Source organism: Mesoplodon densirostris, chromosome 19 (assembly GCF_025265405.1).
Source record: "Mesoplodon densirostris isolate mMesDen1 chromosome 19, mMesDen1 primary haplotype, whole genome shotgun sequence".
Taxonomy (NCBI): Eukaryota; Metazoa; Chordata; class Mammalia; order Artiodactyla; family Ziphiidae; genus Mesoplodon; species Mesoplodon densirostris.
In genome coordinates, this window is record NC_082679.1 from 12,440,052 (window position 1) to 12,454,662 (window position 14,611).

Genomic DNA, 14,611 nt, shown 5'->3' on the forward strand with positions numbered 1-14,611 from the left:
GACCTCCAGGTCTCTCACCCAGTGAACCATCCTTCTCTCCTCCACCAGCTTCTGGACACCAAGGTTCCATATACCTCCTCTATAAGTCAACCAGAAGTCCCCAGATTGCCAGCATCAAATGCCCAGGTTGCCCCTGCCTCAAGGTTGGCCTTTCAGCCCCGGATCTGAGTCCCCCAGGCCATCCTCAGCCAGATGGAAGTCCCCCTAGTACAATCACGTGGTGGTCTCCCACATCCCCTAAGTGCTCCCCAGTCAAACACCAGAACACACAGTCCATCAGACCCTCCCGGGCCAGACACCAGCACTCCATTTTAACCAACCCATAAGAATTCTCGGTACCCCATCCAGCAGCAAACTCCAGGACCCTCCATCCTCAAAACTCTCCCAGCCCTGAAAACACGGCTCCCAACGCCCAGCCCATAGACTGGGCTAGCATGGCTCCCAAGCCTACCCAGCTGTAAACCCTAAGATCACCATTTCCAAGATCCTCCTCGGCCCCCCGATAGAAGACCTCCTGTTCTTCCGACTCTCTCCGGCTCCAGAAACCACAGCTTCCGGTTTCCGAACCCTAGGCTCCGGAATCCTCTACACCCCCGGACCTTCCTCATCTCCGAAACCGAGAGCCCCCACTCCAGTATCTCCCCTGCATCGAACGCCAGGATCCACCCTCCGGTCGTCCCAAGGGCCTTGTCCCCAGATCCTTTTCAGCGGCGGATGGCGCGATCCCCCGATCCTCAGATCGTCTCTCCCCGACCTCAGGCGCCGGGATCCCGCGTCCCACAGCCCTTCCTCGGCCCGGACTCCAGGCTCCCCGGCCCCCGCCCCGCGCACTCTCACAATGTCCATCCGGCCCCGAGTAGCCGCCGGGCTCCGGGTGCGGCTGCAGCCCGGGCGGCGGTGGCTGCGCGGTCCCCTCCAGCTCGGAGCCCCCCTCGGTCTCGACCTCCTCGTTGTTGTGCCCGGGTCGCCCCGGTTCGTCGTCGGCCTCGAGCTCCCGCTCGTCGTCGGGCTCCTCGGCCTCCAGCGCCGCCTGCAGCCGCTCAGCAAGCTCGGCCTTGAGGCCGCGAGTGTCCAGGCCGCGGCGCTGCAGCTCCTCACGAAGTTCGTTCACCTTCAGACGGCGTACATCCATGGCCCGGGCCCCCGGGGCGGCCCCCGAGCCCGGCCCTGCCTCCCAGGGCTCAGTCCCCCTTAAACCTTTCCTGTCAGGAGGCGAAGGGGGAGAGGGGGGGGCCCCCACTCCAATGGCGGCGGCGGCGGCTCAAAATGGCCGCCGCCACCGCCTCCCCCCTCCTCCGTGGCCCCGTGCGATGCAACACGGGTGCCAATTGGCCATCACTTGAGGGCAATGGGCGCGGGCCCAGGGACTCAGCCAATCAGAGCGCGTCTTTCAAAAGAACGTCAATGAAAGGGCTTAAGAGCTGCCGGGGAGGAAGCGTTGGCCTACGTCGGTGCTGGGACCGAAGCGGGAGGGCGGGAAAAGGAGGGAGGAGGAGCGCGCGGTGATTGGGTAGTGCCCGCGCGCCCGCTCCCGTAGGGTCAAATGAGGGAAAGGGAGTAAAGATTTGGACCAATCAGTGATGAGATCTCAGAATGAGCGCCCCCCCCCCGCCCCACGGCCTTTCCTGTGCGGTCCTTTCATCAAACTAGTGTCTCTGTAACGCATATCTTGATTGGTCTAAATCTCCCGCCCCTAGAGGAGTCCAAACGGGTAAATCCACTAGAAACCAATCAAATGGAGGGTCGGCAGACACCCCCGCCCCCCTTTCACAATTGCCTTTAGGAAACCGGAAAGAGATGAATTCATTAAGGACCTGCCCCTTGCCGTTAGGGCGGTTTCGAAACAGTCTGTCCACCAATCTCAGTTACTGTCTTATCTCTCTAAAGCTAGTATAGTTGCATCGTTTTAGGAAAACCTACCCAGATTGGCCATTCTGGTTACGGTCGGCCTTACGAATATTGCTGTAGAGGGAAGTACACGAAATCGAGATTAAGTAGATAAATTATTCTTAATCTGGAAGAAACTCAGTTGCCTTTATATGAAAAGCAACCCTTTGACTTCAGAGAATCCTGAAGGTTTGAAAATAGAGGCTAGACTAACAGCGGGAGAAAAGTTGTAAAGGGAATCACACTCTCTCCCCTTTGATAATACATCTCACGGGGCGTCTCTTTATAGCTGCGCTACCGTCTTTCTCTATGGTTGGTATCTTACGTGGAATGGGCACTCTGCACGCGATCATAGAGCCTTCCCCTCCGGAAATTTCAGGGGCCTCTACCCCACATCCTCTAAACTGCTGTTCAGTAGATCCGCCTTTTCGGTGTCTGTATTGACAAACTCAAACACACAGGTCCGTAGTTAAGCCTCACTACTAAACTCCACAGAGTTTCACAATGTCTAACACTGCACCACCTGTCGCTTCTAACTCAAAAGACACAAAGCTTCTGTAAGGTACACTATCGAGATACACAATGCAAACGCCCGCTGCCCACTGAGCCGTACCTAAAGCCCACAAAAGCCACACAAAACCTCTACTTAGACAAAAGCGCACACACAAAACAGATAAACAAATGGCGTGTGTGGGATCAGAAGCATCAATTCAGGGGATAATACACCAAACTTCGGTGTAGATGAGCCCACTAAGGTCGCCACAGGCAGGCGGCTTCAAATGATAAAGACACACAGGACAGTTACACTACAAGATTACACCACGGCAACCTAGACACACAACACCCACTCAGAAGCGGGACAGACACTCACGTGGGCCCGTAGGTTCCAGTCCAGACACCCCGCCCCTCGCCCACGTCCGACTTCCTCTCTCCTCCCAGCTTCCCACAATGATTTGTTCTAAAAAAGTTTGTGGCCCGGATTGAACTGTTCTCGGTTCGCAGGAGCCACCACCGGGGGGCGTCCGGGCGCTGCCAAGGATTCCTCCATCTGCTGGTGGACACACCCAGGAACTTGTGCCTGCGATGCTTGCAAAACACAGTGGGCTTGGCTTGGCAGGAGTCCCTTTGTGGGCTCGTGATTATCGGAGGTGCTCTGTGCCTGTGTTTCTATGTGAATCTGAACGTTTGGGTTTGTGAGTGCCCTATACGTACTCTATATGTCTGAGTATTTGTGTCTGTGTCTGTTACTCTAGTTTCTTCCTATTCCTGGTGACTGCCTGCCTGTGCATGTTTGTAAACATGTTTGTATCTGTGTAATTTTGTGTTTCTCTGTGTCTGAATTTGTGTCTCCGTATTTGTGACCAGGTGTGCTTGAGTATGTCCATTAATTCATGGGTCTGTTACTTTGGAGAGGCGTAGGGTCTCTGTGTGACCCTGTGAATATCTATGTGCCTGTTCCTCACTAGGGGTTTCAGTGAGTCTGCTTTTGTTTGCCTGTCTTTTTGTCTATGTATATGTTCATTTCTACCCTCTTTAGTGAGGGGAGAACTCCAAGACCCCACCAAACCCTCCTTTTTACTGGGGGAACTGAGTTGCCAGGGAGAGGGGCCATATGACAGCTAAGTGGAGACAAGTTGAGACAAGCATGCTTACAAAGTTTTATGTGATCTGAGCCCCTCTGGAGGTTTCAGAGTCCACACTCTGTTCGGGGGGCATAAGGGACTGGCTCACGGGGGCAGCATGGCCCCAAAGGAGGGGGTTTGTCCTTTGGGGAAAGGAGGCATCCTTAATGCATTGCACAGGCTTGAGGGGGCACACCCCACATGAGGCGAAGAGGAAGCAGAGGTGGCTAAGAAGGGAAGGATAAAACTATCCCACAAAGGATAAAACTATAAGTTTAAAACCTTGGAATTGTATCTTAGGATGCTAGACCTGTAGACTCTTAGAATCTTACAACATGTGAATCTTAGAACTATAGTGCCTAGAATCTTAAGACTTAGAACTGTGAATTCTTGGCTCCTTAACTAAAATCCTAGAAAGACAGAATGCAGCATAGAACTTAAAGGTGTCCAACATTAAAAATGATTAAAACTTTGGCATTTGGTTAGTCACCACCAACTGTAGAGTCTTATACCATAGATGCTGAGGATCCAGAATCTTGGACCAATAGGATCTAGAGTGCCTTGGAACACAGAACAGAACAACATTAGAATCTTAGAGTTTAATAATCTAGAATCTTGAAGCATATGATCCGGAATCTTAGACACAGAGAATCTAGGTTCTTAGACTAGGCCTTGGAACATTGCATCTTAGAACATTAGACCTTAGAACCTCCATCTTTAGACTCTTAGAACTTTCTAATTGCAGAGTCTAGCATTTTAGATCTTTAGGATCCAGAATCTCATAACAAAAGTTTCGAGGATCATAAAGCCTTAGAACCTATAACTGACCAGCATTAGAATCTTAGAACTTGAGAAGATCAAATCTTGAAGCTTTATGATCTAGAGTTTTACAGCCAGAGAAATTATACTCTATGAGGCTCAGAACATCAAATTTTAGAACATCAGACCTTAGAACCTCCATGTCTAGAATTGTAGAATTTTTACAATTGTAGAATCTTACACCCTAGGGATTCAGAACCCTAGAAAAATAAAATCTAGAATCATAGAGCCTTAGATCCTAGAATTAGAATCTTAGGGCTTTAGAACCTAAAATCTTGTGGGTTTTATCAAGAATCTTAGAACCAGAAAAGTCTAGAGCCATAGAATCTCACAGCCTTAGAATATAGGCCTTAGAACTTCCATGTCTAGAACCTTAGCACTTTAGAATTAGAGACTTTGGAATTTCAGGTCCTTAGAATCAGACTCATCTTTGAAACTTAGGACCTCTGAATCTAGACTCTTTAAACTTTAGAATCTAGAATCTTGGAATGTTAGACCTGGGAGGACCCTTAGGGATTGCAGTGCAATCCCTTCCTTTTACACATGGGGACACTAAGGTGTGGAAAAGGGAGAGGATCTGTCTGGAATGGAAGTGGAATGGGTAGGAGGAGAGGGCTAAGGTTGGGGGTAAAGCCTGGAGTGGGAAAGTGAGGGGGGGGTCCCCCAGTGGCAGTGCCTAGCTTGGGTCCTGAGAGGGAGTCCCAGGTGGAGGGTTGTCTCAGGCGCCATCCTCCTGCCCTGGGGGTGCTGGGGAGCTTCTGTCAGCAGGCAGGGTGGGGCCAGGAGCTGTAGAAGGGCAGAGGACATAGCGTCCAGCAGGATGGACCTCAGCGGCGGTGAGGCGGCTGCAGGAATCCTTAGGGTCAGGCTGAGTTGGGGGCTCAGCTCCTCCAGCAGCTCCAAGTGGTTCAGGATGACCCCCACCCTCATCCATGTTGACATAGAGGATTTCGTCTGGCTCCTGGGCAGGGGGCAGGGCCTTCAGCGTATTGTCCAGATCTTCCCGAAGCTCTGCAAAACTCGGCCGGTCTCGGGGGTTTAGCTCCCAGCACCGGGACATCAGGGCATACCTAGGGTAACAAAATGAGGAGTGGGACACTGAGCAGGGGAGCATTCTGGGAGTTTGGGGGCATTTTAGGACACTCAGAGGACTGAGGGTATTACAAGGGAGTGGAGGGAACTGTAGCAGTTCGGAGGGCATCTATGGGGACTTGGGAATTCTCAAGAGTTTCTGAGGTGGGTCCTGGGACAGACACTCAGGAAATGGAAAAGGTCTTGAGAAATCTCTCTGGGTAGGGGGTGATGTTCTAGTGAGGGTTTGCTAGAGTAAAGCCTCCCCATGTGGTTCCCCAGAAGAGACCGTAGCATCAAAGCTTTGCAAGCTGTACTGGTTTAAACCATGTACCCAGGGACTTCCCTGGCGGCCCAGTGGTTAAGACTCTGTGCTCTCACTGCAGGGGGCACGGGTTCGGCCCCTGGTCTGGGATCTAAGATCCCACGTGCCACACGTCATGGCCAAAAACAAACAAACAAATAAATAAAATTAAATATGTGCTCAAATTCTTTGACATTCCTCCCTTCAAAAGATGGAGGCTACCTTCCCTCCCCTTGAGTGTGGACTGGATTCAGTCACTGGATTCTGACTCGGCAGCAATGATACTGTGTGATTCTGAGACTAGGTTGAAAAGGTATTGTGGATTCCTCCTTGTTCTTTCTCTTGGAATGCTCATCTGGGGAAGGCCAGCCACCATGTCATGAGGAAACTCAAGCAGCGCTATGGAGGGGTCCACGTGGCAAGGAACTGAGGCCTTCTGCCACAGCCATGTGAGTGAGCCACCTTGCAAGAGATCTTCCAGACTCAAATTTCAGATGGCTTCAGCCCCAGCTGACATCTTGACTGTAACCTCATGAGAAACCCTGATCCAGAATTACCCTGCTAAGCAGTTCCCAGACTCCTGACCTTCAGAAACCATGCGAGGTAATAAATGCTTGTTGTTTTAAGCTACTGGATTTTGGGGACATAGATAACGAATACACCAGCTATGCAGCCTTTGGCAAATGATTTTCCCTTGACGTGGGCCTCAGTTGCGCATCATCTGGGAATAATAAGGGGGCCAACCCACTTCGTATGGCTGTAGTAGACCAAATGACTTAATACACGCAAAGCACTTAGAACCATACCTTCTAGTAAATTCTATAGAAATGTTAGCTATTCTTACTGCCCTCAGCTCTTGGAGCACCCAAGGAGGACCTGGAGAGTCTGAAGCCCAGGCTCTCCCCTCCTGACCCCAGCAACATCTTCTCTTTACCCCCAAGGTGCTCTTCTGTGTGTTCCATGGGATGGCAAAATTTGATAAGCACCACCCTAAAGGATTCTGAGAACATCTCAGAGGAGCCTGGAGAGTTTGGAGAAGCTCATTATAAGGGTTTGGCAGAGGGCTCTGGGTGCTGAAGAGCACGTTGGGGGAGTTGGGTGCTCAGGAGTCTGGGAGGAATTAGAATTCTTTGCGAGTGGGGACGTGTCATTATTCATTGCCCGCGGATACCTGGCCAGGGTAGGGGTGCTGCTCCAGCCTGTATTCCACACACAAAGCAAAGGAGGAAAGGGCACCTTTTGCTAATTCATACCTCATGGGCTAATAGTGGTTCTGTGGAGCATGGGTGAGGGGGCAGGTGGGTTCCTCAACAGTCTGAGGGATTCTGTGGTTTTAGAGGGTCCTGGATATGTCAGGGCCATGTGGGGTGCTCAGGGTTTTGGGGTAAAATCTGAGATGGGGGGAGGGGATCCTACGGGTCCTCACAATCCATCCAGACAGTCCACAGGCTGCTTCAGGCGGTTTCCCTGGCGCAGGTAGTCATAAATCTCGCTGTTCTCCACTCCTGGATATGGGGTTTGGCCTCGAGTGGCAATCTCCCACATTGTCACCCCAAAGGACCACTGTCGTGGGGCAGAAGGGAGAGAATTTAGGGGGTCTCTCCTGCACAGACGCCCTCACCCAACATCCCCACACTTACGTGTACACGGCTATCTTTGTGGGTGCATCACAGCTATTCACAGAAACACTTTGGTACAGGTACACACTTATGGAGGCAACTTGTGTGCACACATAGACCTGCCCACCCGTGCAAACAATTATACGCTCCACGGAAACGTGGTCTCGGGTCCCCCTCCACACCCTGGCTATACACATGTATACACTTACCACTGCCTCTCCCAACCTAAGCTGTCTACATATCCCATGTAGCAACCTGTCACCATACACCCATGGGCCTATGCATACCCCCAGCGTGTCCACACCACCGTTCACAGATGCCCGCCACACATGGTCCATATGGTGGACCCCTGTGCAGGGAAGCCCTCACGTCCCTGTGAGCCCAGGTCTGGTGTGAATTGACCAGGCCACGCCCTCCCCCTGCTCCCCACTCCTGCCAGGGGTGCACGTACCACATCGCTCTTGCTGGTGTAGACACGGTCAGCCAGGCTCTCGATGGCGATCCACTTGACTGGCATCTTGGCGATGCGTCCCTGGCGGTAGTAGTCCCCGTTGTAGATCTTCTTGGAGAGCCCAAAGTCCGCCACACACACCGACATGTTCTCGTTCAGCCTACCAGATTGGGGAGAGGAATGGGGTCACGGCATCAGCCCCCTCCACCAGGAAGCCTGCCCTTACTCTCAGACACGTCTCCATCTCTTGCCCTGGCTGTCCTGCTTGGGGCTGGGGATCAGTCTCCCCGCCTTGTCCCAGACTGGGAGGGAACCGTGTTACTTCTTATACCCTCTGTAAAAGGTGGGTGGGAAAAGGGCTGCTATGGGCCTTCCCAGCTCTGGCTTTCTGCCAGATTCTAAGGTCCTTCCTAGGCTCCTTGGGTTGGAGTCTCTGATTTTTTTTAAACTGCGTTTTTTTGTTTTTTTTTTTTGCTGTACGCGGGCCTCTCACTGCTGTGGCCTCTCCCGTTGCGGAGCACAGGCTCCGGACACACAGGCTCCGCGGCCATGGCTCGCGGGCCCAGCCGCTCCGCGGCACGTGGGATCTTCCGGGATCGGGGCACGAACCCGTGTCCCCTGCATCGGCAGGCGGACTCTCAACCACTGCGCCACCATGGAAGCCCTAAACTGCGTTTTTGAAGTATACTATATACACAGAAACATGCACAAATCTTAAATGAAGAGCCCACTGAATATTTTTTAATAAATTTATTTATTTATTTTTGGCTGAGTTGGATCTTCGTTGCTGCACGCAGCCTTTCTCTAGCTGCAGTGAGCGGGGGCTACTCTTTGTTGTGGTACACGGGCTTCGCACTGCAGTGGCTTCTCTTGTTGCGGAGCGCGGGCTTCAGCAGTTTGGCTTGTGGGCTCCAGAGTGCAGGCTCAGTAGTTGTGGCACACGGGCTCAGTAGTTGCGGCACACAGGCTCAGTAGTTGTGGCTCGCGGGCTGTAGAGCACAGGCTCAGTAGTTGTGGCGCACGGGCTTAGTTGCTCCGTGGCATGTGGGATCTTCCCGGACCAGGGCTTGAACCCGTGTCCCCTGCATTGGCAGGCGGATCCATAACCACCGCGTCACCAGGGAAGCCCAAGCTCACTGAATTTTCATAAACACACCCAGGTAACCAGAAACTAGATTAAGAAGCAGAACATCGTGGGGTATCTGTGCAATGGAATACCACACAGCAAAGAAAAAGAACTACTGATACGTACAATGACATGGACTAATCTCAAAACTTCATGCTGAGCAAAATAAGCCAGACACAAAGGAGTCAAAATTGCGATTCCACTTACATGACATTCAAGAAGGGGTGACAGAAGTTGATGGGGACAAAAGTACAGAATAGTGGTTACCCCTCGGGGGCAGTGACTGGGAAGGGCAGGAGAGAGCCTGCCAAGGGCCTAGAAATGCTCTTTATCTTGATCTAGTGATGGTTGTTTCCATGGGTCTATAGACACGTAAACATTCGTTGAACTGCATGCATAAAATGTGCATATTTTAGTGTATGTAGAATAGACATTGATTTTTTAAAATGAGAAAGAAAGATTACCGTTCCCTCCTTCCTAGCATATAATTACCCCTCCTAGGGTGATCAAGATCTTCACTTCTAGCAGCATGGATTACTTGTGCTTGTTTTTGTGCTTTATATAAATAGAAGATTCCCTGATTCTTGCATCTGAGTTCTGGGATTCTGTTTTTTTCAGAATTGATGATTTCGGGGACTTCCCTCGTGGCTCAGTGGTTAAGAATCCACCTGCCAATGCAGGAGACACGGGTTCGAGCCCTGGTCTGGGAAGATCCCACATGCCGCGGAGCAACTAAGCCCATGCGCCACAACTACGGAGCCTGTGCTCTAGAGCCCGCAAGCCACAACTACCGAGCCCAAGTGCCACAATTACTGAAGCCCGCGTGCCTAGAGCCCGTGCTCCACAACGAGAGAGGCCACCGCAATGAGAGGCTCACGTGCAGCAACAAAGACCCAACGCAGCCAAAAATAAATATAAATAAATTAATTAATTTTAAAAAAAGAATTGATGATTTCTACCCAGGGTGATGGACTTGGGTAATGACCAACCAGAACAGACCCTGGAGGCCCCTAATATGCTAGGAGCTAACCTTTAACTGCTGTGTCTGGGGGGAGGGGGGTGGAGATGGGTGATACTCAGGCATCCAAGCTGGTGGCTGTGGAGCACATGGGAAGCTTGGGGAAGTGGCCAGTTGCCAACTGGTAAGGAAGTATTTTAATATTTTAACAACTTAACAGAAAATGTGACGGGTGCATAACAATTGATTGTCCGCCCTGATTTTTGATGTCACTGTTACATTGTGGGCTTGACTAGGATCAGCCCACGTTACAGAAATAAAAGAACTTCCATTTTGACTGAGTCTATTCATGCCTTTAGACCTCCTTTCCAGTCTATAGGAAATAAAGGGGACACAGGAACAAGGCAAATGCCACCACAAGGAAACAGACACATCTTATACATGGGACATCCTACAAGAAAACTGGCCTGATCTCTTCCAAAAGAATATGCCACAAAACTATACACAGGTAGTGGTGGTGGAGGGTAATTCTAGATTAAAAGGGACCAAAGGGGTACAACAACCAAACGCAACCTGGGAAGTTTGTGTAGATCCTGGTTTTGGGGGAAAAAATATCCCGAAAAGACATTTTGGAGGACAATCGGAGGAAATGGAACATGGATTGGATAGTAGGTTGTGTTACAGAATTATTGTTAATCTTCTTAGGTGTGATAACAGAATTGTGATTGTTTAGGCATAAGTACTGATTTTAGGAGATACCTACTGAAGATTTAGGGGTGGAATGTCACCATCTTGGCAACTTACTTTCAAATGGTTGAGGGGAGAGAGAGAAAGAGAAGAGAGGACAAATGTGGCAACATCTCAACACGGAGGAGATGTGGGTGTTCATTGCACAATTCTTTCAACTTTTCTGCAGATTTGGAAGTTTTCAAAGTAAAAAGTTGGTGGGGGATGGAAATCCCTGGCGGTCCAGTGGTTAGGACTCCGCACTTCCACTGCGGGGGGCACGGGTTCCATCCCTGGTCCGGGAACTAAGATCCCGCATGCCCTCGCAGTACGGCCAAAAAAAATAAAAATAAAAACTGTGTGTGGGGGGGAATAAAGACATTTGTGAACATTCGCACGTCTTACAGAAGATTCTCTGATTCTCTTTTTTTTTTGGCCATGCTGCGTGGTTTGTGGGATCTTAGCTCCCCGACCAGGGATCGAACCTGGGTCCTCAGCAGTGATAGTGCAGAGTCCTAACTACTGGACCACCAGGGAATTCCCAAAGATTCTCTGATTCTCCAGCTCCTATTTCTGAGTCCAAGAGTGTAATGAGACTAATATTCTAAGCCTGTGTGTACACACACATATACACACACACACCTCGCCCTCACTTTAGCCCTGGTTCTGGCCTATTTTTCTGCTTGTCCCTTGGCAGGGGGTGTGGTCTCTTTATCCAGTGTGGCCCCTCCCCAAGGGTAGCCCCAGGTAAGACACTCAGCACGGAGGGGGACAAAGATGAAGCTTAAATGTCACCACCCTCATCGGTCACCTCTGCCCTTTTGCTCACCACATGCTACCCACCGAGCCCTCCCTCTTGTCACTTTTCACATCCCAGTACTCCTTCAGGATCTTGGTTCAGGGCCCACCTCCTCCAGAAAGCCGGCCCCAGCCTCCTTGCTCACCTCTCTATTCCACTCCTGAGCTCTGACCTGCCTGAAGGCTGTGTGTTTCTAGCGCCCTCTTCCATCCTGGGAAGGAGGGCGGGGCAGGGGTGTCCCGGAAGGAGGGGGGATTCCTGGAAGGGTGGAAACTCACATGCAGTTCCTGGCGGCCAAGTCCCGGTGTATGAATCTCTTGGTACTCAGATACTCCATGCCACTGGCAATGTCTGCCATGAACTTCACCAGCATCTGAGTGGGCAGGAACTGGGGGGGCCGGGGCAGGAGGGAGTAGAGGTCAGCAGAGTCCCCGAGATCTATCCCTCCTCCCTTCCTCCCTCCTAGCTCTGGCCTGCGATGCTTTCCCAGGGCTCCAAGAATTAAATCCCACCCCTTTCTAACACGGCCCTGTGTCATCCCCTCCTGCCTTCCTCTCTGTCTTGATCTCCTATTGTTCTTGCCCTTGACATATGCTCCAGCAGGGAGCCCCCTTTCTGGTCTTTAAACAAGCCATGCTTGCTCCCACCTCTGAGCCTTTGCACAAGCTGTGCCCTCTGCTGGGGCTGCTTTCTCCCAGATCTCCCCACCTCCCACCAGCTGGCTCCTGCTTCAATTTCCCCTCCTCAGTGAGACCTTCCCTGTTCACCCAAATTAACTGCCTGGCCTCCCTGTCACTCATCCTGCTCTATTTCCTTCCTAGCACTTAAATTATCTTGCTTATTTGTTGAACTTATTTATTGTCTGGTCCCCCCACTGGCAGACAGCTCCATGCAAGCAGGCTCCTGGTCACCTTGGCCTTCCCAGTGTATGAGCGGCGCTGGGTACCTGGTAGGTGCTCAGTTAACACTTGTGGGCCAGACAATAAAATGCTCTCACCACTGGCTGGTCCCCAAGCCGGGAATAGAGAAGGAAACTGTGTAGGTCTCCATGTTTCATGAAAGGTAAGATGACCACGGGTGCCGGGAAGCCCTCTCGTTCAGAACCCTGGAAACAGACGCCTGAGTGCCCCCAGGCAGCCCTGTCACTGGAGTTGGGCAGAAGGGGAAGCCACCCCCTCTCTCAGCTCTGTCCCTCCCTCCGCCTCAAGTCTGGCCTCCAAATTGTTGAGGAGGGGGGTGATGGACCAAGCTTCAGAGAAGCCATTTCCAGCACTGTTCCCAGGGTTGTTTCTCCAGCCCTCCTGGGGACCTCAGCTATTTCTGGGAAAGGTCAGATGTCACATTCCAAGCTGAGGGAGAGAGGAAGGGGGGAACTTTCTGACTCTCAGGGAGCTGGGAGGAGGAAGCCTGGAGGTTTGATTTTCTCAGTGCCCAAGGGAGGGGTCTTCCCTCTGCTGCGGCCTCCACGGGGCCTGTCGACCCCCTAAATCTGCCCTCCCTCACCGATGAGCCTCATGACGTTGGGGTGGTCGAATTCTTTCATGCAGACGGCTTCACTCAGGAAATCCTCCAGCTCTGACCTTGTGCAGATGGCAACTTGGGGGAGAGAGGAAGGTGTATGAGGAGGAGGGGTGGGGAGGGAGGACTCTTTCCCTCCTCCTTCTCGGCCTCATCACCATCATCATCCTCTTCTTCTTTATCAAACGTGATTTGTAAGTACCAGGTTCTGTATTCAGCACTTTTCATCTGTTAACTCATTTAATCCTCTGAGGACGTTCTATTACTTTCCCCATTTTAAAGATGGGGAGGGGCTTCCCTGGTGGCGCAGCGGATCTGCCTGCCAGTGCAGGCGACATGGGTTCAAGCCCTGGTCCGGGAAGATCTCACTTGCTGTGGAGCAACTAGGGCCGTGCACCACAACTACTGAGCCTGCGCTCTAGAGCCCAAGAGCCACAACTACTGAGTCAGCGTGCCGCAACTACTGAAGCCCGTGTGCCTAGAGCCTGTGCTCCACCACAAGAGAAGCCACCACAATGAGAAGCCTGCGCACCGCTACGAAGAGTAGCCCCCTCTCGCCACAACTAGAGAAAGCCCGCGCACAGCAACGAAGACCCAATGCAGCCAAAAATAAATAAAATAAAAATAAATAAATTAAAAAAAAAAAAGATGGGGGAGACCAAGGCACGGAATGGTTCAGAAACCTGCCTAAGGGCACACACAGCTAGCAAGAGGACTAGACAGAGCTCAAACGCAGGCAGTCTGGCTCCGGGGTCCATGTGCAGCTCTGTGCTAGGCTGCTTCCCAGCACAGTCGCAGCAGTCCTGGGACCCCTACCATCGTCCCTGTTTTGCAACTCAGGACACTGGCTCATAGAGGCAAAGTGACTTGTTCAGCGTCACACAGCTGGGATTCAAACCCAGGTCAGGAACATAACCTGGTATGCAAGAGGCACTCAGTAATGAATGAGGGAATGAGTTATAACTCCATAACCCAAGCTTTTAGCCACTGTGACTTTGAAAGGATCATTTCTCCCTTACCTCCAGCCTGACCCTCTAAGCTTCATCCCTATGTGGAAAGGACTTGGCCCTGGACTTCCTGTGCTGTGTGAACCTGGACTGGCTCCCACCCTCTCTGATGATGTAAATAATATGGTTTTAGTCCACATTAATTGTGAGTTCAATGTGCCAATCCCAGCATTAAGTGCTTTGCCACACAGCACCCTAGGAGGTAGGGACGTTATGATCCTTTTCTCCAGATGAGGAATGGGAGGCTCGGAGAGGGATAGTCACTAACCTGAGATCACACAGCGAGTAAATGATGAAGCCAGGTGTGCCTCATTCTCGACTTTCCCCTGCTCTGCTATGCATCACAGGGGGCTGGGCCCTTTGAAAACTACATTTCCCAGGCTCCCTTTCCGACTTTTTCCTGTTGGAGTCTGCCAATGGGAAGCACTGATGGGAGATTGACAGGTGGGCGAGCGGAAGGGAGAAGTCAGGGCATTTCATCCTCTCTCTTTCTGCTTCCAGTATTGCCTTGGTGGTGGCTGTGTCTCCTTTGTGTTTCGAGCTCCCACAAGGTAGCCCCTAACTCTGTGATTCCTAAATCCCGTCAGGGACCTCTGGCTGTGGGCTCTGGTAACACCACTTCCTGCCTCTGCCCTTCGGGCCTGGGGGTGGAAGTGACGTAGTGCTGCTGCTAATTGTCTCACTGCTCCCAGCTGTTCCTTCAG

General features: G+C 51.6%; 2 protein-coding genes and 1 non-coding gene across 10 annotated transcripts in view; all 3 read right to left on the minus strand.

The window, feature by feature from the left end:
* The window catches only part of HNRNPUL1 (heterogeneous nuclear ribonucleoprotein U like 1), a 35,832-nt gene extending 33,000 nt beyond the window's left edge, over window positions 1-2,832 (minus strand). The window contains exon 1 of one of the 6 annotated variants that reach the window (XM_060083211.1): window positions 2,759-2,832. Coding sequence is in view for 2 of the 6 variants with exons in the window: in XM_060083207.1 (XP_059939190.1) it covers window positions 838-1,132 (295 nt within the window). In the remaining 4 variants the exon portion in view is untranslated. Of the gene's footprint in view, window positions 1-451; window positions 564-837; window positions 1,318-2,758 lie in introns of those variants that run through there. The other 5 variants (XM_060083207.1, XM_060083208.1, XM_060083212.1 and 2 more) reach the window with 5 other exon arrangements.
* A 1,257-nt stretch (window positions 2,833-4,089) lies between these two features.
* The window catches only part of AXL (AXL receptor tyrosine kinase), a 30,288-nt gene continuing 19,766 nt past the window's right edge, over window positions 4,090-14,611 (minus strand). For all 3 annotated transcript variants that reach the window (XM_060083030.1, XM_060083029.1, XM_060083028.1), the window contains 6 exons: window positions 12,886-12,978; window positions 12,380-12,501; window positions 11,661-11,770; window positions 7,774-7,933; window positions 7,130-7,266; window positions 4,090-5,398 (listed from right to left, as the gene is read on the minus strand). In XM_060083030.1, the coding sequence (XP_059939013.1) occupies window positions 5,047-5,398; window positions 7,130-7,266; window positions 7,774-7,933; window positions 11,661-11,770; window positions 12,380-12,501; window positions 12,886-12,978 (974 nt within the window). In that variant the 3' untranslated portion in view covers window positions 4,090-5,046. The remainder of the gene's footprint in view (window positions 5,399-7,129; window positions 7,267-7,773; window positions 7,934-11,660; window positions 11,771-12,379; window positions 12,502-12,885; window positions 12,979-14,611) is intronic.
* Window positions 11,048-11,120, minus strand: TRNAD-AUC (transfer RNA aspartic acid (anticodon AUC)). The gene has a single exon. It is a non-coding gene; the product is annotated as a tRNA-Asp (tRNA).